Source organism: Branchiostoma lanceolatum, chromosome 4 (genome assembly GCF_035083965.1).
Source record: "Branchiostoma lanceolatum isolate klBraLanc5 chromosome 4, klBraLanc5.hap2, whole genome shotgun sequence".
NCBI lineage: Eukaryota > Metazoa > Chordata > Leptocardii > Amphioxiformes > Branchiostomatidae > Branchiostoma > Branchiostoma lanceolatum.
The window spans coordinates 2,688,793-2,711,967 of record NC_089725.1 but is presented as its reverse complement, the minus strand read 5'-3'; the positions used below and the strand labels follow the sequence as shown (position 1 = coordinate 2,711,967).

General features: G+C 39.5%; 1 protein-coding gene across 1 annotated transcript in view; it reads left to right on the top strand.

The window, feature by feature from the left end:
• Positions 1 to 22,928, top strand: part of LOC136432232 (nuclear receptor subfamily 1 group D member 1-like) — a 73,506-nt gene extending 50,578 nt beyond the window's left edge. The window contains exons 8-11 of the mRNA XM_066423299.1: positions 14,609 to 14,729; positions 15,127 to 15,402; positions 17,884 to 17,964; positions 19,097 to 22,928. Of these exons, the coding sequence (XP_066279396.1) occupies positions 14,609 to 14,729; positions 15,127 to 15,402; positions 17,884 to 17,964; positions 19,097 to 19,269 (651 nt within the window). The 3' untranslated portion in view covers positions 19,270 to 22,928. The remainder of the gene's footprint in view (positions 1 to 14,608; positions 14,730 to 15,126; positions 15,403 to 17,883; positions 17,965 to 19,096) is intronic.
• Positions 22,929 to 23,175: the final 247 nt, after the last annotated feature.

Below are 23,175 nucleotides of genomic sequence, written 5' to 3'. Positions count from 1 at the left end.
ATTGCACATAAATTGTCCAAAGCAGTCTACAGACAGATAATAGTAAAGTTGCTGTAAATTGTAACCATGCCGAGTAGCATATGAAGTTATTATTGTGATTTGTCATGTAATGGAATGGGCTCCCTTGGAAATCAGTAACATTGTTAAATGAAGGGACCACCCTAAAGATTAATAAATTAATAATAATAATAATAACTTTATTGCAAATTATCACATAGGTAGATGGCGTCGTCCAATCAGAAGCCTCCATTGCCCACAATAAGTGGTCTGTTATCACGCCATAACACACCACTTATGACGTCATGTCAGAACACAACCGTTCCATTTTGTAGAGGGGGTATCTTTTTGATGAATCTTTTTCTTAACCTTGTTTAAAAAATCTTTATAACCGTTGCATTTTGTAGAGGGGGTATCTATTTGATGAATCTTTTTCTTAACCTTGTTTAAAAAATCTTTATTGTCTTAGAATTCCTAAAAATTTCCTTAGAATACATGAAAAAGGGAAAACAAATTTAAAATTCCCAAAAATGTTCCGCGTGTTCCATTTGCTGTTGGCCAAAGAAACCACGTTCTATCTAAGGTTCCGTGCGTTCCATTTCCTGCTGGCCAAAGAACCTGTGTTCTATTCAGGTTACCTGAGGTCATGTTGCAGGGAGATTCTTCAATGATAACATTTTCTGACTGACCTGAAACCGACCCTCCTATCCTGTGTGGTTGAAATAAATAAATCAGGCTACAGTTGTACATACTCTTCATCATCTTCTGTTAAAAAAGGACAAATGTGAATTCTCAAATGCATTCTTGATAGTATAAGGGATTTATGCGTCAAACAGAAATTGTCTACTCTTATATGCGTCAGTTTGGATAAGCTATATAACGTTAATGACCCGCCTCTTCCTCGGTGTATATGGTGTCATAACGCCTGGCCAGGTGCTATAACCACCTCATAAAACCACCTCGTTCGCTTCGCTCACTCGGTGGTTTTATTCGGTGGTTATAGCACCTGGCCAGGCGTTATGACACCATATACACCTTGGGGCGGGTCATTAACCCTTAATTCATGCCCGGAGGCTAATTGCCAGAATACTTTGAAATAAGATAATGATAATAATAAGAACACAGTAATTAAATAAACACAAAGTAAAGTCGTCAACTAGAGCTACTTCTAATCTAAACAGTTGCTATTGGGTTTGATTTCTTTTTTGTTTACAGTGGAATATGAAATCCCCTACGTTTTGGGAGATATATGCATTGACCGGTGTTAAATAAACAAATAAATAAACACATGGCAATAATGTTTTGACCTGTGAAAATGTAGTGTCAGTGCGGGGCTGCTGGGTTGTATCAAACCTTCCTAAAACTAGTAAGAGTTACAAACCTCAAATCACCACAGGTACAGTCAAACCTGCCCAAGGCGACCACCCGGCGGACCGAGCAAAAACGGTCGCGATGGACAGGTGGTCGCCATGAAGAGGATTCCACTCACATGTTTCCAGGTCGAGGTTTTCAAATACAGTACGTAAATGATGAAAAAATTATGTGAATTTAGACAGCATGACCCTCACTAGGTTCAATTCTCATTGACAGAAAGATCCTACAAAAATTACATTTTCGGTTATCGATGTAATAATTGTATACCGCTACATCGTGTACAAATTTTCGTCATAATTTTGACTACAAAACGATGGTTGCCTCGATGATCTCGCAGCGCCCTCCCGCGATTCACACGTTACATTGAATAGTACACACACACACGCACATCATCGAAGTTTTAAGGCCTAAGACAGATCCCTAGAAAACGCCTGCTGGTCCCAGCCTTTTTTGGGGCGCCGGCCGCTGGATAAAAGGGTCAACACATTTTCGATCTGACAACTAAAGATGAAAACGGAACGCGTTAACTGTGTGATTTCGTCGCGCCGCGCCGCGAAGCTCTGTGCCACCTTATCGAAGGATAAGTCAGTGCAGCAGAACGCACAGCGTCCAATAAAGGTTTGTGAGATTCATGGAAATAAAAAGAAAATAAGAATTTTGATTTTCACCAATAACTAGAGTATTCGTAAATGTTCATACACAAAATCATCGTGTTCTAGAAAGGTCAGCGGTACGCCAAATCCGGGCCGCCCGAAATCCAAGATGGCGTCGGGACCAAGGAACAACATTTCTTGCCTGATGTTTTGCCCGCCGCGAAGTCATTTTTCGGCGGAATTTTTAGCAAGATACAGACACATTTTTGTTGAAAATACAAGAAATAGATAGTAATTTCTGTGCAATCTGACTTTTTGACGCCATGCACTACGTATTCGTTTTGAAAGTTGAGTTTAAACGGAACTGAGTTCACGTTAAACCAAGGAGGTTTTGTTAAACTATAAGATTACGATAGGCACAACAACATCACAAACATTTGTCTTTACAATGTTTATAGGGGGAACGTTTTATTAAAACACTTCATGGAGGAATCGATGGTATAACATTGCTATTCCATATATTTTTGATCTTATTTTTGTCCTTTAAAGTCTTGAAAACATTTCTGTGAAATCCGACAGCAAAATGATCTGATGTCACCACACGCTTGAAAATAAGGCGGCCGCCATGGGCAGGGATTGTGCTCTGTGCGGTCCCAATTCGTGGCGGTCGCGGTCGCGTTGGACGGGTGGTCGCCTTGGGCAGGCAGCTTAATGCTTGTGCCTATGGGGAAAATTTTCGGGACCGAGAAAACGCGGTCGCCATGGCCAGGTGGTCGCGTTGAAAAGGTGGTCGCCTAGGCAGGTTTGACTGTAGTTTGAATAACAAAGAACGGTTTAATGTCAGGTACTTTAAAAAGATACTAGCTATCGTGAAAGTTAGAAAGAAAACTGATGAAGTACACAGTGTTGAATTACATATGGCATACGTCATGCATGACGCTTCCAGGTAACTTGTTATTGTTATAACTTCAGGAGTTTATTCTGTCGTGCCGCTGTATGTAAATCCATTATATTGCTTTCTATAAAGGAGAGTCATGACTAATTAAGGAACATACTTTATGACCCAAAGTGGACCATAATTGGTCGCACACCATGGAAGAGGCTGCTAATTCATAGGGAGGGATTGTTTTTGGTCTGTCTGTTTGTCTTTGTTTTTGTAGTTATATATTTTCCAAATGCTAGTTATATAATGCTCACTGTAGAGTGACAGGAACTGATCAATCATGGATACATGTATGATGTTAATCCAATGTATCTCTTCCAATTAAAACATATCTGACAGTTATAAAGGCTAAGGAATAAGCCACCTTTGGGCAGGTTTGTCAGAGGTGTCTTGAAATGATAAAACCTTAAAAGGCATCTGCTTTGATCTATACTTTTTGTTGGTCATTAACGACAATAGTATGACGAGGGAGCTTTAGGTGCAAGTGTAAAACTTCTGCACGTAGAAGAACCCAACACACTTATAGAGAAGAGTAGGGGTGACCCAGTGTGCTTGGCTAAAGCTACAGCCACATACGATGGGGGTTTTGTCCATCATCACAACCCTGTACGTCATACATTTGGGGAAAAACCAGGTGCAATAGTTAAGATATATAAAGTCGTGGTCACAGACATTGTTTGTACATTGTACAATGTTTTTTTCTCTTTCTTTTTAATGATGAGGTGACAAATTCAAAATCTTCACCGTGATCTGATGGTTTCAGTTTTCCGTGATATTGCCGATGTTGATTCAATTATATTAGTTCTGAACATGTTGGAACATAAATTCACCATTAGGCCACAGCAAGTAATTTTTATGGATGACATCAGCGCGCTCATTAATTTTCGCCTGATTTCGAAATAAAAAACAAGAAATTTCATTGCCCTACGACAGTGGTCAACATGCCAAATATGGGCAAATATGTCGTAAACGTTGACAGTCTAAAATGTTTCATTGCATATGAATACCCAGTGTAGTTCCTGCCCATGCTGGTATGACAAGCTGTTTTCTGACTTTGTTCTAGTTAATTGAGCTGTATACACATTTTCAAGAACAGTTTAATGTTGACAATCTAAGGTGTTTCGTTGCATATGAATACCCAGTGTAGTTCCTGCCCATGATGGTATAATAACAAACTGTTTGCTGCATTTGTTCTAGCAAGGACATTATATAAATAATGGGGGGGGGGTCTAGTTAATTGAGCTGTATACACAAGGCGTTTCATCGCATATGAAAACCCAGTGTAGTTGCTTCAGATGATGGTACAACAAGCTCTTTTCTGCATTTTTTGTAGTTAGTCTATTGAGATGTAAACACATCTACAAGGACATGTTTACTGTTGAATCAAGGAGGTTTTATATTATATATGAAACCTCATTGGTTGAATACAGAAATAAAAGACCTGTTGGTCATGATATCATATTTCGTCGCCTCAATTCTTGTTTAACAAGATTTATGATCTCAAAATTTGAAAATATAGGAATCTTCTTTTTTTTTGCCCGCCTTGTTTTTTTTCCACCCTATCTCATTAATTTTGGAGTCTGCGGAGGATGTCATCCATAAAATTTACTTGCTGTGGCCTTACTTCTAACATGTTGGAAAATGTTCTAACATTTTGTAAATATTGAAACATTTTGAAAATTGGATCAGAGGGCTGAAAAGAAAGCAATTCAAATATCCCTGTCTAGTGCAGGGTGCCATGTCAGACCTTCATGCATAGATGGCTGTTTACCATAAAGAAGACAATGGTGCCCAGCCATGCAATCTAAAAATAACATAAAACAAACTTATTAAGGCTATTATTTCAAAGCCATCTCGGTGACATGGAATGGTCTCCATAAGCCATAATAATCCAACTCGTAGAGGTTAGGGTCTAGCAGCCCTATACTTTTGCTTGATTTGAACCTTTGTAAAGGTCATGTTGTTATACCGGTAGCTTCTTTTAAGTCTTACTATCTTTTTTTTTACAGTGAATGACCTCACAACCTAATATCTAACAAGTAGATCCGCATTTGGTCGGTTAAAGAAGCACAAAAACGGTCAGGCGGCTACTCCAGAAAAAATGTTAAAAGAATTGAACGACGTCGGAAAATTTTGAACATCGCACAGCACTCAGCGATAGCTGATTTTACTTACAGTTTACCTGCGATTTACATCCGATCATCGTGCAATTTATAGGGTATGCTATCGTAGGTGCATCGTACGATGTATGTGACCGGGGCTTAAATGGACAAGCCATAGCAAAGCCACATTGCACTACTACTAGCATAATGCTTCACCACAATTATGAATTTTCCTTTCTAAAGCTGTAGAGAATTTTTACAGCTCTAAAAACTACTTCAAACTTCTGCACTAGGACGCAGTGCTCCACTAATGGAGTAATCAAGGTACATTAGAGCCATGGCAATTCTGCTGATCAGCATATACTTCACATGGCAGCAGCACGGTAACCAGTTGTGATGACACATAGCTGATGGCCTTGGCCTGATGATTCCAAACCCCAGGGTCAATAGTTTCTGGGACATGAGAGCCTTACATCAATGTCCAGACATTTCTGTGTGGGGAAACCCTGACACCTGGCACTGCAGTCTACTTATATTAAACCATTATACAATGTAACATTTCTTTGTCCTGCTCATTCCTTTGAATTTTATACTGAACATTTTTTCCTATTGAAATAAACATTAAATCAACACTGACATTTAATTGCAGGACCATAACAGACTGCATGTTAAAATGTGGTAAAAACTCAAATGTTGATGTGATGTTTCTAACTCTTAGCTGATAAATCCTGCAAATTGTTATTGTGGGCCTGCGTGTAGGAAGGGGGGTATACCACCAATGCTGTATGCTAAATTCAGAAAGGCAGTAACTTTATGCTAAATTTAGGTGACAATTATGCCAAACGTAGAATTCACCGATTACACTCCACATTAAACTAGCTACGAATTGTTTGGAATCAAAATGGCTGACTATATGTATTCTCCAAGCAGACAATACACCCCTCCCCCCGATCGAAACCTCTGCTTGGAGAATAGACTACATGTATGTTCTATGTAAAAGGGCATAACGGTTCCCTTATTGTAAATCAAGACTTCAGTACTTCAGGATTTTCATTCTTTATTTTCTACTCAACGAAAGAATCAGAAAACCAGGAGATTTCTATGGACTACATGAAAATGATGAACTACGGGTGTATAGGAAGTGTTGTTGAACATTTGACCTTGTTTGGCAACCTTAATCATTTTTTAGCCTCCTCGCGGACTTCTCGGAGTGGCGGCTTATATTGGGGGGTATGCAATTTTTTTAAACAGGTCCAGGTTCTCTAGTGCTGGCTTAGGGACTTTCGCCGCCGAGGGAGTTATGTTGCCGAGGGAGTTATGTCGTCTGAGGGATGATCGCCTCTCCTACCAGAGGTGAAGGTGTAGGTACCTTCAGGAAAGGTGAATACACCTGAATGTGCATTATGGTAATTCGGACCTCATTTGCATAATTTAAGCAGAAACTTCATATTTCCCTTATGATACATGCTACAGATGTTATATTGGAGGTGTAGGTAGTTTTAGGAAATGTGAATACATGTACACCAGAATGTGCATTATGCTAATGAGGACCTATTTTGCATCATACAGAAACATCATATTTCATACTTCCATTATTAATGGAGGGAAAATTTCCTGCATTTTTGCGTTTCGGCGCATGCGCGCCGAAACGCATTCTCCTGGCTTTTACCTTCAAGCAAGGAGGAAGGAAGGAAGGAAGCTTGGTTCAACACTGTGTCGCAGATTTGCATGTGACACAGGACGGCGCAGATTTGCATGTGACACAGGACGGCGACCGCATGTAACTGCTACAACTGTTCGGAAATATCATTGCATTGCGGTTTCGGACTTTGATATCCTGAAAAATGACCATATTACATCTATTCCACAAGATTGCAGAAGAAAAAAAATGATTTCGTCAAGAAAACGACCAAAAATCGGCATAAATGATACCATATAGTAAGGTTATAGCATTACGTCCAGTGTGAATAGTTACGTATCGCAGCTTGGCCGATCTGGCAACGCAAAGCGCTTCGGACCCAGAAGATCCGGGTTCGTCTCCGTGCATGGATTTCTTTTTCTTTTTAGATATTGAATATCAAAAATATATATTGATATTATATTAATCTATCAATATCATATTTATGAATATCATTTTTTTTCATTAATAAATAAAGAAATATTTTATATTTGTTATTTTTAAATATTCATTTAATATATACAAGGCCTTTGTCTTATGAACAGGACTTCATAGATTCCAAACCCGGCATTCGAATTTTTCTGTTCATTGTAATGGAAAATACCGTGCAGCGGCTCCTATGCGCGGTAAGATGATTCTTGCAAAACACTCCCCACTAAACTTCTATCCCCGATGTAAACAGAGGCTCTTGATGTTGTTTGCAAAACAGCGATTCTTTGTTACAGTAGCAAATGCTCCATTGTTCAGTATCGACTTCATTCAGACAACACGGACGTGGAAAGTGGCGCCCCTCGGCACAAAACTATGGGAATTTTCATGAATTTTAGCAAAATTACCCAGGAAAATAAGGAAGAAATGTTGTAAATGCGGAAACCAGAATAATACGGATGAGGTAGCTGTTGATTTGTTTGACATTTGGTAGTCATTTTAGATAGAACCTTAGCTGTTATGAACTTCTATTTCACTTAATTACCATAGTGCTGATGATTCAATGGTGCTTTTTCAAATTTTATGTTTTATTGCGTGCCATGTACATAATTACATTGATAGCTTTTATAATGAGCCTATTATACATTTTACAAATAAGCACAAGTTGTAGGCCAAGACCAGCTTTTTCAAAAGCACTTAAGTTAAGTGACGTAACTTCAAAATTGCTTTCCCCAATCTGCCTTTCTCTATTAAAACAGTACTCATTTCCCAAAATGACAATTTTTCTTATAGACTGAACAGCCCTTGAGTGACTTCCTCTGGCAGATTTTACTTCAAGTAAAGGGAAAAGACAATTCACACTTATAAACGTAGCCGAAACGCCAGCTTTTTTTAAAAGCTCTTGTTTTAAAAAATGTTGCCTTTCTAGTCTTGCTCAGGATTAAGAAATCTTAGAATGTTTTTGCATCATTCTTGTTGTTTTTTCCCTTGACATCTCAGTGACAGAAGCTGGACTACAGTTATCAGCTTGAAAAAAGTGTTTTCCCACCCGTGACCATGGAAATTTTTAGCATTCGGCCATGAGACCAAATAATCTATACTTGATGATCCTGCAGGGTGCGAAATACCCGGTTGCGCACTTGCGCCGCGCAAGCACATTTTGCTTGGCGCAACTAATTTCCACACGCAGCTAGCGCAGTGCGCAACCCAAGATTATGAAGCCTGAGAACCCAATTTGGACCGAGTAAGCTCACAAAAACAGTGTCACTTTCATAAAATTCGGTAGATTTTCAATTGAAACACAGAAATCAACACCTTTTTGTTCTAAACCATCCAAACCTGTTCATAGATCGTGAAATTAGCGCTGGAAAAAGGCGAATAAGCTAGTTCGGAGTTGCTACTACGCATCTGCAGTGTCAAAGGTGAAGGCCCCGGCGACGTAAACAAGACCTGTCTGGACGTTGTTATGCAAATCAAGACAATGTGCAGTGTCAAAGGTGAAGGCCCGCCGGCTTGAAAACAGTGCTCGTCTCGACATTGTCTTGATTTGCATAACAACGTCCAGACGGGTCTTGTTTACGTCGCCGGGGCCTTCACCTTTGACACTGCACATGCGTAGTAGCAACTCCTAACTAGCTTATAAACTGCAGTCGGCAGTGTCGTCAAATAAACATGGTCACCATGCGGTGTACTTTTCAAGTCTCCTGAACATGCAAATGAGGTACTCTCATGTAAATGAGGTACTCATCAAGTCTTCCAAACATGCAAATGAGTACTCTTTCATACAAATGAGGTACTGTCTCATGTGAATGAGGTACTTTCTCATGTAAATGAGGACACTACTCTGGCATGTAGATGAGTTTGACAGGGCAGGCTGACACACAGTTACTAGTATATTTGTAGGGGCAAAATTAAGTAATTTTTCTTTATTGTTGTTGTATTGTTGTTGTAAAAAAAATATACAAAACTAATTTTAAATACTATACTGTTTTGGTGTTAACTTCTGACAGTATATAAGTTTGCATGAATATTTTTTTTTCAAATTACTTTCCAGGATGTTAGTGAATAGATAAGTTTTAGAGTTATCTATTTACTTATCATTCAAGGCTATGTGAATCATTACTTGCCTTGTTCCAAGTAAAAAAAATACCATTGTGTATTTTTCAACTTGTTGAACTTGAGGCACCGTGGCCCCCGGATAGGGGCCAGCCGGGGAACCTATGCCCAATTTTTTCGAAAATCCCAATATATCGCTCCCGAAAGATGTCATTTTTGATGTCACAGCAAATGGTGAATGTAGGTGGGGCAACCTGAAATTTTGATGTGCAACCTAGCTTTTCCCCCAGGTTGCCCACCGGGCAACCTGGCTCAAAAAAGTATTTCGCACCCTGTCCTGTCAATAATCCTATCAACAGTGCAAATTTCCCCACTGTTGACAGGATCGTCCAGTCAAATTGTTATTGGACCCTGACCCGCCAAATGCCAGCTTTTTCAATAGGACGTGTTTTTTTATATTGTTGCCATTGCCACAATATTCTCCATATAAAGCTCTTGAGTGTATTAATTTAAGATCCATAAGTGCTTTTGCTCTGGTACACATATTTGAAATCATGTAAAAGGAGATAATTTACTACTAGTATCATAACAATACACATACGTATTACATATATAGGTTTACAATTGATACAATGATATATTAAATATATGATATTTGAAAAACAGAATGCCAAGCCTGCCATTTTCTGCAGTAGGTTGTAAGTAATGCACTGGTATTCTCCTGCTATTGTTGTGTCTGGATTGGAAGGTCTGGTTGTCTGACCACTCCTTCATGTTGACATAACCTAGATTTCACAAATGGCTACAGGACAGTGCCATTGCTATATACATGTACAGTAGTAGGCTTTTGATCTTGTCTGGAAACAAATCTGAAGAAAATTCAAGGATCTGAAATAGAAGATGGTGTCACATGGACTACAACTGGTTTTCAAACAAGTGAATATTAGATAATTTAATTTTTTTCTAAATTTGTGCAATTTTCAAAATTTGTGCAAAGGTTGAAGGGTGTGGCACTTCAGTTGAGATGTTGTCTGTAAAAGAGGTCAGGTGGTCTAGAAAGAAATATCACGGTTGTTTTTCCTTCAGTCCTCACTTCCATCTTGTGAGATGACTGAGGTCTGTCACTCAGTTGAAAAGAATGTAGTCTATTCGCAGCTATCAATGTTATTAGGTTACTCCTTGTCTCCTTCTATATCTGCGGGCTATTTATAAACCCAGACACACAGTTCAGACAGACTGTTGTTTGCTGACCAGGGCTGTCTGTTATGTAAGGGCTACAGGTAACAAAAGGTGTGAACGGGATACTTCTGGTCACATTTGGACTGTCCTGTATTCACACAGGTGTCCATTTTTTCAGTGTGAAAAAACAGTTGTCTTTTTTTTAGTCCGAAACACGTAAAACATCAGATGTAAGGCCATTAAGTCTTGTCATCAGCCCCCCAGGGGTAAAAAGTCAACATTTGTTGAGGCCACAATAAGGTATTGTAGGGATGGAATGAAACATGGCCTTCCTTAGACAAGTCTCAGTCTCGGACCTTGTACGAATCCAATTTTCACTTTGGTCGTTGAATGATTCGACATATTGAATGATTTTATGCCTTTTGTGTTTGCTTGTACTTTGATTCTGTACGGTTAGAGAGCCAATTGTGAGAACCGCTGCCGCGTCAGTGACAACTCGCATTGAAACAAACGAAAAATCAATAGATAGTAGATGACTTGTCAGATTTTGGTGTTTGGACAAAACATATCTACCTATGTAGGCCAATTTATATACAATTGCGACTCTATGCAAAAATGAGACGTTGTTTAACATTCCTGACACAGAATACTATCATCGTCATACATTATATACTGTTTTAGCCATTAGAATGCACATTATTAGATCAATTGTTATTCATGTTATAGATTAGTTCTTTGAAATTGTTACTCCGGGAAGGAGGATGACCTCCTTCTGGGAATATTGGAAATGCTTTTGTTTGCGCGTTCGCAGCTATAACTCACGATCCCGTTGTCGCATTGGTGTGTAACTTGGCATATCGTTTGCCTGGTTCGGCGTGGTGATGCACAATAGCTTTGTTCCACCATAACTACTTTAAACGTCAATCCAATATCGTAATTGCACCCCTATAATTAATGCTATGTCCCACTGCCCTGCCATAGGGACCATGTTATAATCCGTTACGCATGACTGGAATACTTCAGGCAGATACGGGGTATAAATCTTCCTTACTTGCTGTGATCGTATGGTCACTGTTACATTGAAAAATAGACAACGTGCATCACCACACGCAACCTAGCAAACGATATACCAAGTTACATACCAATGCGGCAACGGGAATTGTGAGTTTTAGCTGCGAACATGTGCAGAGTGACCTCCAGTCTGTGTATTAAGTATGCCGTGTCCACTCCCAACTCGCATACAGTATGTGCGCACGGGACGGACGATGCACTTTTACGCACAGTGTGAAAATGGCAAATCTCTGGACCTTCAAACTTACCACACTTGTAGTTTATAATACGGAGGCTGTGACAATGTAAAAAGTGTACGCAGGGGATGAAAGATTGTTGAGAAATATCTCTCAGAAAAGTGCGCGCGCCAGTGTCACTTCCGGGTGGTTAGATCCGGTGATCTTTGACCTTCGTGAAATGTTACGATAATATAAATTAGCCTTTTTTTATTGCAAATAGCTTGATAGCTATAGATCAGGCCAGCCTGCAATAAATTGTGGAAAGAGGATTTACTGCATATTTGTGATTTCTGATACATCTTAGTTGTAAGGCTGAATGGTTCGTTGATAATTGAAAAGGGGCCATCTAGATCTAACTTTGTGACTTTTCCCGGAATTTCTAGATCCCATCTGTGCCATGCTGTAAAAACATACTTTTCAGCAGGTTGACCACTCCTGTATTGAAAGAAAAAGATAAACAAACACTTTTTCTTTACTTGCTCTAAAACACTACTTGGACTGTGCAGAGATGCAATTTGTGTGGGTCAATACTCGTACATACTATAAATACTTCACAGAGAATTGTGTCCTACGGACTCTTGTTAGATATTAGAAATAGTCGATTGTTGGGTATCTACAAATTGCCATACATTGTACCCGTTACAATTGTCGCGCGATAAAGTACTTCTTCTAAAGTTCTTCTATAAGGCCACACCAATTTATTTTGTTGCTTCTCCGAATAGCCTGTCCTGTTTTTCCCATTTTGAAAAAAAAAAAAAATTGGGTCACTATTCCCATTCACAAACTCCCAATTTTACTATCTGTTCAGTTGTAAAACTCAATAACCACCAAAATAGATTATAAAGGCTTGCACATACCTAAAAAGCATTGTCACATTGATCATAAGTTATATCTTTTCATTTAATAAAATTATTTCTCAAAATCAATCCATATGTTACATGGCAAAAGGTAATTTTGTTACTGAAATTTTAGTACTAGATCAAAGAAAGGGGTACATTGCATAAAATAAGCCATACAAAGCTGAAACTTGAATAAGCCTCTTATTCTTTCTGTTATGTAAACCCTTATCTTCACCCGAGACTATTTGCAAAAAAATTTTTTTTTCGCCCTGTCGCTCCAATCTTTTTCTTAAAAAATCTGAGACGCAACAAATAAAATTGGTGTGGCCTAAAGAGGAACAAACATCTGATGATGGGAAAAGGTTACCGTAGAGTAATATAATAGACTGTTACATCCTTGATAACTTCACTTCTCTCAATGAATCAAAAACAGAAGTTAGCCTGTAATTATAATAAGATTTCCTGCTGTTCAGACAAACATACTGTACACATTTAAAGCAGCAAATATCATGTAATATTTGAGAATGGACTGGTAGTTTTTAATGGAGATCACCTGTTCAAAGAGAGTTCACAGACGTTATGCCTCCGAGTTTCTCATACGTCTTGTTTAATTATAGTTTATTAATTATGCAAATCTAACCTCACATGTGTACATTGATCAGTTCCTTGCCATCTACGGTAAATGTGACAAGCATATGGAAGATATATAACTTTGACTTGACTTGACTATATAACTGCAAAAACACAGACAAACAAAGAATAGTTAGAACATGGCCACTACCCCTCAGCCAATGAGAGCCCTTCAATTACTGTGACTATATCTCAGTAGTGCAGAAAAAGTGTGGGACTAACAAAAAAGTGTGGTACTAAGTCATTTGCATACAAAAAAGTGTGGAACTAAGTCATTTGCATATTATGCAAATGACTTAGTACCACACTTTTGTTGTTAGTACCACACTTTTTCCGCATCACTGCTCAGGCCTGCCCACATGAGACCTGGGTCACAGTGTCAGCTAACTGCCAAGGGGGTAGGGAGGGTTCATTATTTGATTCACATAAGGACATCGTTATCTTACAGCCACACAAGAACAAAAGTATCAAACTGAATCAAATCTTTAAAGACTAACAGGCACAAATTCAAGTTAAGCAATCGTTACAATGAAATGGAAAGTCAAGTTTATAAACAGTTGGGAAACTGGGAATCAGAATCACAGTTTTTAGATTTTTGAAAAGAACACACATAATGCTCTCAACTCAAACAGTTCCAGTACTCCAATGAAAAGAAAAGGAACATTTTAGTAACTCACAGTTAAAAAATCCCAGTTCAAAATCTGTATGTAATATTTTGAGACCACGGGGATGAATTGTAAAAGAAAAACTTCGTGGTAGTGGCCAGGTTCTGAAAACAGATAGGACATGTACGAAGCTTGTTTACAGGTCATTCTGCTTCAATATAATACTTTTTACCTTTTGTTAGTATGATGTGCTGAAAACAACATCTTTGATTCCTATTGAGAGAAAGAGAATCTTCGGGGATGTGGCCATGTTCTAAAACAGTTAGGCCATGGCCTCGGCCTTTCTATGCGAAAATAGTGAAGCTCCCCCACTCGGGGCTTCCAGACTCCCTCGGCTTCGCCTCGGGAGTCTAGAAAGCCCCTTGTGGGAGGAGCTTCCCTATTTTCGCATAGAAAGGCCTCAGCCATGGCCTAACTATTACTACTACTACCTCCGGTGAATTAGTAGCCTCTGCAATGACCCATGACCTGGAATGTCTGTCGTGACTGATAAACGACCAGTTCTACCACCTCTGAACTCCTGTCATGATCACTCCCCCAAAGTCTGATGGGGGTTTGCTGCGACACCATCTTCCCACTCACCTCCTACCATTCCACTGGCAGTATGTACTCATAATATAACTGCAGGTAAGTACGGACACGCAAGCATGCAAACATCCTGACACACCGAAAACAAAACCTCCGTACACATAGGCAAAAATTGATCACATTATCCTGTGTAAAATGTGTGAGCAACAAATCTTTTGTACAGTGATTTATATTTTGTTTACCCAAGAGGCATGTATAAGACTAGTTTAGACATCAGATTTCTTTATTTTCCTGCCCTGTTTCTCAGCCTGAGGGAGGCAGGAATCTGGCGGAGCATGAACTGACAGTGGAGAACATCTGGGAGAAGATGATGCTCTCCTTTAAGAGAAATGTTCATGTCACCACCAAATTTGCCAAGAAGATTCCAGGTACATTGCCCTTTTTCCTTCCACTGTTCATCAAAAAAGAAGGAGGAGAATCTACATTGTATTCATTCATACGTTTTAGTTGTCTTAATTGTTGATATTACCAACAAAGAAACTGACATGGGTTGAAACCCCAGCACCTCAGCAATGAGGTCAATGAATCCATGTGCTGTAAATCTTGAAATGTTCCCTGTGGTTTAATCCATTTCTCCGTGACCATTCCCGCACGAAATCACAACACCGCAAATATGTGTTTCCAATGTATTACTACAGTTTTGTTTGAACTGAGAACTTAAAATACTGCAAAAACCTCCTCTTTTATTCTACTGCAAAATGCAGTCCCAGGGAAAATAGACCAAAATACAATATGTAACAGATATGTTTGTTTTGTTCGGCGTAGGATTCCGTACTTGCTCCATCGATGACCAGATCAGCATGATCCAAGGAGCGGCCTTTCCCATCAACTCCTGCATCCTGGCCCTGGACTACAACCCGGTCACCAATGAGATGAACTACTTCAATATGACGGAGATGGAGAGGACGGCCATGCCACGACTCTTCCCGCCTTTCGCACAACTGCCGGTGAAGCTGCCCGACATCTGGAAGAAGATCCTTGCCCTGAGAATGAACAAGGCTGAGATGACACTGTTCTGTGGCATCCTTCTTATGTCTCCGGGTATGTCGCGATGCGGTTTGTTTATTTCTTCGTTCGTTCAGACCCATGAAGTGCCTAGTGGCATATAAGGCAGCAAGTGTCCTTGCTATTTAAGTAGCATGGCATATCTTTACAGAGGCCCTTCCTCTTTAACGTGCTCGAGGCACCTACTTGAATGCAAGACATTTTATGTCATTTCCGAAAGACGGGTGCAGCCCCAACTGAGATGTCCCCAACCCAGGATTGAACCGGGAACACCCAGTTACCAACTAAATGAAACCAGGAGCTCAGTTGTGAGGCTGCTACCAGTTGAGCTACAGGGACATCCCTATGCATGATGCAGGGCATGTTTATTTTGTGAACCATGTCAATCACACCCCGATTTATCGCTTTGAAACTCAGATTCGAATCAGCCATGACCTGACAAATTGCTTCCTAGTTTGCTTTAATGATGAAATCTGGCAAAAGAAACTCGCCAGTGAGATGCTGGAAGGTGTCAGCTTTTAAAAGATGTTTTCAGATTGACAATTTTGGCACTTTGGAAATGATAGAAGCTGACTGCGATTTAACGTTTAAAGAAAAGTACTAGTATTAGAAACAATTTTTTTTTCTGGTCAGTTTCTATCACTTCCAAAGTGCTAGAATTGTCAATCTGAAAACATCTTTTAAAAGCTAACACCTTTCAGCATCTCACTGGCAAGTTTGTTTTGTCAGATTAAGTCATTAAGGTAACTTATAAAGCCATTTGTCCGGTCATGGCTGAATCGAATCTGAGTTTCAAAGCAAACGATTGGTCGGGGGAATCAGTTATACACATCTGTGCATAACTGACACATGTGGTGCCCTATATAACATGCATATCAGCTGTCCCCAAGGGTGTATCAATACATGCATATCAGCAACAGGATATGAAACTGAAAACAGCATATTACTGAAGATTGTGGATCAAATACCACCCATTAAACAGCACAAAAGAACCTTTAATAGCTCCTAGCAGTGCTTAATGGTAAACTCAGGAGGACTTGTCTTTCAACACACACATCTTTATATTAGCCCTTGAATTTCAATTGAAAAAAAAAAACAGTGATTGGAATCATCTTGTTAATGGTTTAATCCAGGATCACAAAATTCCATGATGCATTTTTCCACATCCCCTGTCACTGTCACACATTCAGGACCTTCCCATGACTTTGCTCCCAAACCACTCCCCAACCAAGGTTGGCACTGGGTTGGGAGTAGCCTGGAATCTATCCTGTTCTAGCTCCAGTTCGCTCCTCTGATTGTTTCCAAGCGAATCCGACTTTCACGACTTTGATTTTTAAATAATCAAAGTCGTGAAAGTCATATTCACTTGGAAAAAGTAGGCAACCCTGCCTACTCCCAACCACAGAAATGATGACCTTGCTCAGGATTGACCATGGTCCTGAGATGGTCAGGAGACCATGGTCAGCTATGTGTGACAGGGGATTGAGTGGTCACCACATCAGAACCAGGGCAATGACCTCTCTGCTTACATCATATATATTAGCCTCAGCCTCCATCTAATTGTGCCTTAGATGTGTTTGTGTCTTAAAGTGGTTGTATCTGTTTCTGGGACAAATTGAACACCTAAAAAATCCTTGCACAGGCATGTAAAGTGAAAACAGTCACCATTACTTGTAGACTAATGGTGTAAGAGGGATGTACATATAGCTCAACTGTTTGCGGTTATCGCAGTATTAGCTCTTTGCTGCAAACTGTCAATAATGTAGATGGAGATTTAACATTACATGACGTAGTAGAGGCAGGTGTACCATTTGATTATTAGACATACTGGAGACAGTTTCAAAATTTAGAAATAGAATTTATAGTACAAATTAATGTTTTTCCTTGTAATTATTTCATATCTTGGCTGGGTCAATCATGCTTGTTCAGGAGTGAAAATTATTGTTCTTGATCAAGACTTTATGCAACAGACATTGAATAATGCATGTAAAATAAACAGTTTTGTTGATCATCTTTGCCAAGAAGGTTATGTTTTTGGCTGTCTGCCTGTCTGTGTTTATGGACAGCATAACTCAAGAAGCTGTAACAGTTAGATGGATCCTTAAGATATTTGGTAGGTGGGTGGGTGGGGGCCGGGGAAAAAAAGGTCAAGTTCGATAGGACTCCAAACAGCTTTCTACAGTACTGCAGCAGACATTTGATATCTCATGTTCTGGACATGCTATGGATGTGATGTTTGAGTGGTAGATAGCTCTTGTTTTTGTCACTGTTACAGACAATCGTGGTAGAAAATAAGTCAAAGTTTACCACTGGATGAATGCGCATAAGAGTTAAACATTTTAGCTAACTATGTTTGAAATTGATCAGTGACTGAGAAGAATTTATCCAGTTGCATGATTTATTTTGTATTTTATAACATTCTAACCGTCATCTAAAATAATGTGTGGCTGACAAAGGATTGAAGATGTCCAGGAAGTCTTCTTAATGTTGATGAAAACTTACTCTTTTGTTTTGCAGACACAGCAGGCCTGAAGGACCCCAAAAGTGTAGAGATGTTACAAGGGAAATTGTACTCAATCTTGGAAAAGTATACTCTAGGTAAGTGATACGAAAGGAATTACAAGTATTATATGTGTACTGTTGCGATGGCCTAGTGGGTAGAGTGTTTGCTTTGCATGTGGTAGCTAGTGAGTTGGATCCCTGGCTGAGTCATACCAAAACTGCAATCCCCAGTGTTGTGCCGTTGGGAAAGGCACTTTACACCTATTTCCTCACTCAGGTGAAAACAAATACTTAGCTTCAGTTAGGGACATCCTTTGGTAAAGCTAGAGGTCCAAGCACATTTCAGATCCTATCGCACTTATCAAAAAGAGTAGAGTTGATCAAACCTTACAGACTGGTCTCTGGGTTGACATTTTGAAAAGGTCACTTGTTATGTCAATCCTTCCAAAAATGTGGTAAATGTCAATAGACTCTAGACAAGCTTTAAGCTGTTTTCATATTTCGACACTTGACAAAATATATTTTGTTCTCTGTTTCATCGGTAACTGGTATACTGTCTTTAGGTGTAGTACACCAGTTTTGTACAGTAAGTACATGTATAATCTGGATAAGACAAGACTGTAAGGTTTGATCCAATCTCACTGGGAAGGACCCCTACTCTTTTTGATAACTTCGGATGGATTTTTAACTTGCGCAAGGTTTGGCTCTCCTCACACACAGGACCTCCGGGTTTACGTCCCATCTGAGAGGACGTCCCTAACCAAAGCTAGATACTCATTTTCACCTGAGTCGAGAAAGGATCCGAAATAGGTGTAAAGTGCCTTTCCCAAGGGCACAACATTGGGCCCTGGTAATGAAACATGCAGATGTGTGACGGCAAAACCGATAAGGAAACGTGTAGTGGTCGCCATATTCTGACCTCCTGCAACCAGAAAACTGGTGCCTGGGAGGTGTTGAAAGACAGGGTTTGATGTACACGAGGCTGGGAATGTCTCTATCCTGAAGGTAGCGTGCAACAGATCCTAAAAATGTCTGTCCGATGACATGACGGACTGATTTACACACAGAAAAAAAGGTATGGTACGCCGTTAACGTACGTACAGAAATTTTCCTTGTGTAAATCGGGCCTTAGATTCTACATGTAAGTCAGCAACCCTGACTACAAAACCACCTTGCTCATCTTTGCTGGATCTGACATGCTGTGTTTGTTCCCATGGTTTCTCCACAGCTCAGGGAGTGATTGGTGGAGTGAGCGGAGTTGTACGCTTCCAAGCCATGCTGCAGGCCATAATGGCTCTCAAGAAGCTAAATGAGGAGCACGCAGAGAAAACCAGGCAGATCACCAAGGTCATGCCGTTCCTCAAGATTCCGCAGCTCTTCAGTGAACTCCACAAGGTGTAGACATTCTGAAAACGGCGGCACTGCCATCGTGTCAGGAGGTCCACTTGTGCAAGCAGGGCAACTCACACATACGAGCCATCTCTTTACAATGGACAAGACATACATAACGCACAATAACATACTAGGAAATACAAGTATTAGCATATATTAAAATCTACTTTATAGGAATGGGTTAGTGCAATCTCTCTCAGGACCACCCATAAATGAATGATATATAAATGGTGAGAGGGGGGGGGGGTAAATTGCTAAGCCCCTCAATATGGGGCATGCAAACAGTATAAATCGTGCTCCCTTGGGCCTTATCTTATAACATATGTATCTGCATGACATTGTGACTTTCAATGAAATGACCAGCCCAATACTCTTCATAAGGGCCAACATTTCATTCAGACTGGTATTACCAATACTGGGTTACTCAACAGTTCTTTCAATAGTAACTCGGTATTTGAACAATTACTATGATTATCATAACGGTTACTTCCACAAATATTTCTGCCCCAAATAAAAGAGAGAGATACAGGCTTATTTTAAAAATCAATGGGTAGTTACCACAAGCTCCACTGCCATGTATGAATCAAACGGTAACAAGAAAAACTGTTCTATTCTACAGAACATGCCATGTTGGATCTCAATTTAGATTCTGTTCCATTCTAAATTTAGTTTGAATTACAATTCTTAAGCCCCTGTCACACAGCCATCAAGCTTTGGCCATATTTGTTGATCGCCAGAAGGTCGCTGGTCTCAAAATCACTTGAGAGTCGAGCATATTTTTCCCCTGAAAATTTACGGTGCTCTGCAAAAATTGACCGATTCCTAAAGATTGCGCATTGACAAAAGCCAGGCGTATTACTGCCAAAAATCATAATTCTTGCTCTTTTAGTCTTTACTGCCAAAACTGTCATGTAGAGCTCGCAGACTCGTCGGCCGATGGATTGGCGTGCTGTGTGACGGGCTTTACCACAGCTTTGCCCAGCTGGCTTTGTATGACTGAGTTGCTTTATAGGCTTGCTTGCTATTGCACCAGCCTGTTTGATAATGCTTGCACATGTTCAAGTTAGAGTTGTACAGACTAGAAAATCATGGATGCCTAGGACAGACAGCTACCAGTCTTTCTGCAGTGCTTACCATAGAAAGTAGAGAGGGACTGTAATTAGCCCAGGGTGGGAAGAAATTTTGATTTGCTCCGTTTGATGGTCCCCAAGACTTTGAAACTTTGAAGCATTTTTTTTTAAAATTCATTTCTTCGCTGCAGAAAAAATTTGCTCTTTTCTTGTAATGTTATGGTGCATTGATAGTTGCATGGTGGTAAGAGTAACATTGGACTTTCACTTTAGAGAAATTTTTACATTATAAACTCTCTATTTGGCAAGTTTGGAACTAAAAGTTCCTTTTCAAATGGGTACAAAGTAACCTAGAGAAAAAAACGAGTTTCTATATGTTTTTTAGATTGGAGCATTGAATGTTCTGGAATGGTGTAACCATCAGTTGAAAGTGAGCATATTGTATATTAAGCTTGTGGCTATGTGGGTAGTTTGAGGTGGGACCATCCTGGTGCCCGTCACCCTTAAGATGACCCAATGACACTGCTACGGACAACATCGGAGTTGTCGTTAAGAAAGAGAGGCCTTCCGAATATGTCGTGTCTAAAGCATTTAGCTACATAGTTGATTATGAAATGACTACAAGTATTTTGTGTGTGCAACTTTCTTATATTCCTAGCTTGCTCTTCCTTATTCTTTTAATGCTGTATCCTTTGTGTCACCAAAGCGAATATTCTCTCCATTGAAATTCCAACTTGTGAACACTTCACGCCCTTTGGATTAGAAAAGGAATGTAAGAAAAAGAGGAAATGTGTAAAATCAGCCAGGAGTTATAAGGTGAACCAGGGGTGAATGGCTCTTGACCCTCAGTAGTTTATGTCATGGAGTATGACAGTATGATTCACTCTGTAGAGTACCACTATCAATGGTACTGTGTGCTAAAAACAGTTGGTACTATCCTCATTGATAGATTTAAGAGTCATCTCAAATATACTTCCTTACTTTAAGTTGATGAATACTGCATGTGGTGGTGATGCTCATAGAGCTGACACATTAAAGATAATTGTGTATTGTCTCATGTATTTTTAACAAAAAAGTTCTACTACGTAGAGAAGGTTTTATCAGAATATTTGACCGGGAGAAGTATTCAACATTTCAAACACACAAATTAAGTGAAGCCTAAAAATCCTCCAATATACCTCAGCTATACAGACCGTAGATTCTGAAGTGATAAGCGGATAGTACCGAAACTTCTCCATAAAGCTGCTCAGGGCAATGCGCCAACAAACAGTAAATGTATGCTGAGTACTTGACCCAACGTTTGAAAGCTGTGCTTCCATGAGGTGAAGTTACAGAGATCTATATTGTAACAGAAATGTGCATGCTCTTCCCGCACAAGGTACATGTATGGGTTCCAACGTGGTCTCACCTTCTCCCAACTGCGACCATGTATAGGACATTCTTATCTTTAACCGTAATATTGCTACTAAGGTTTTTAATGGTATTCTGGGAAAGATTTTAAATACTGTAGAAAAATCATTGTTATTATATGTAGATGAGTTCTGTTCACTCTCAGGGGACAGTCTTTGCTGTATGGTGGGAACAAAATGTACCAGGTGTACATGTAGGTGAATACATTTAGTGGAGTGTGAGCAGATTTTTTCCATCCCGGAAACTCAGAAGATTCTAAATGCTCCTCAGAAAAAGTATCACCTTCTAAAATGTCTGTCTACATTTTCTTGACATCTTCAACAATTTGCAATCTGTGATTGTATATTACAGACTGCAAAAGAATATGATATTATATACCTGGAAACATCCATCAATTTCCTGCCAGCCATGCTTTGTCGGATGAACACATACGCACACAAGTTTTTCAGGTTTTACACATTGAACTTCCATGTATTTTGTAACAGTGCATTTCTACTATGTGATACGTATTCATACGTATATGTACATCGTACATCTAGCAGCAGACATGTAACACGACTCTACCTCAACCAATACTATTTGTACAAGTATTCTGTTAGAAATCATTGGATGTTTTGTCTTGTGGGAATTAACAGGACTTCTTTCAGGGACCCAAATGTCATCCGTTCAACATGGCTGCCAGGACTGTGTTACGCTCCACTTTGTGTATTGAAGACTTTGTATCCACCTTTTTGAAACTTTCCTCACATTCACAATCCCCGGAATTGACCTTGTATTTCCATGGATTGATACTTGGAATTGTGATGATAAGGTCGAATGTGAAAAATTTCCAAAAAGGTGCTTTTGTGACTGTTTGAATTGTAATATAGGGATGAGGTGTATGAAACAGGGTGTTATAGAGAGGCATCAGTACCTATACATATGGTATGGGTTTCAACAAGAGTGTCTCACTCGTACATACCGCTCAAATACGCACACTTTTTCTGATATTCTAACGTTTTCGATGGGAAAATATTTGGTATCTTCTCCAATGAACTGATCTGATTGTGTTCTGTGTCTTCTACAGAAAAGAAGTAGGTTGAGGCCTGCCATGATTGTGAGGTCTGAGTTGTACTTTCTTTGTGTTAGTACCAAGGACTTCTGATGTCATAATCTTGTGGTGGCCAAAAATAAATCTACTATCTAAAAGTATGGTGTTCTTGCATGTTTTGAGTCTTTCACTTTCACTTGAATTCAAGTATTGACAGTAATTACATAAGAGGTCTGAGTGGGTGGTGTGAATACTATAACAGCTAGGGATATAACGTTGCATTTACTAGATGATATGTTAGGTGTGATTTTGTTAACTATATATGGTCAATTTTTACCACTACCCATCACTAAGGCCACACCATCTTAATCTTACGAATGACATCCTCTGGAAACCCCAAAACTA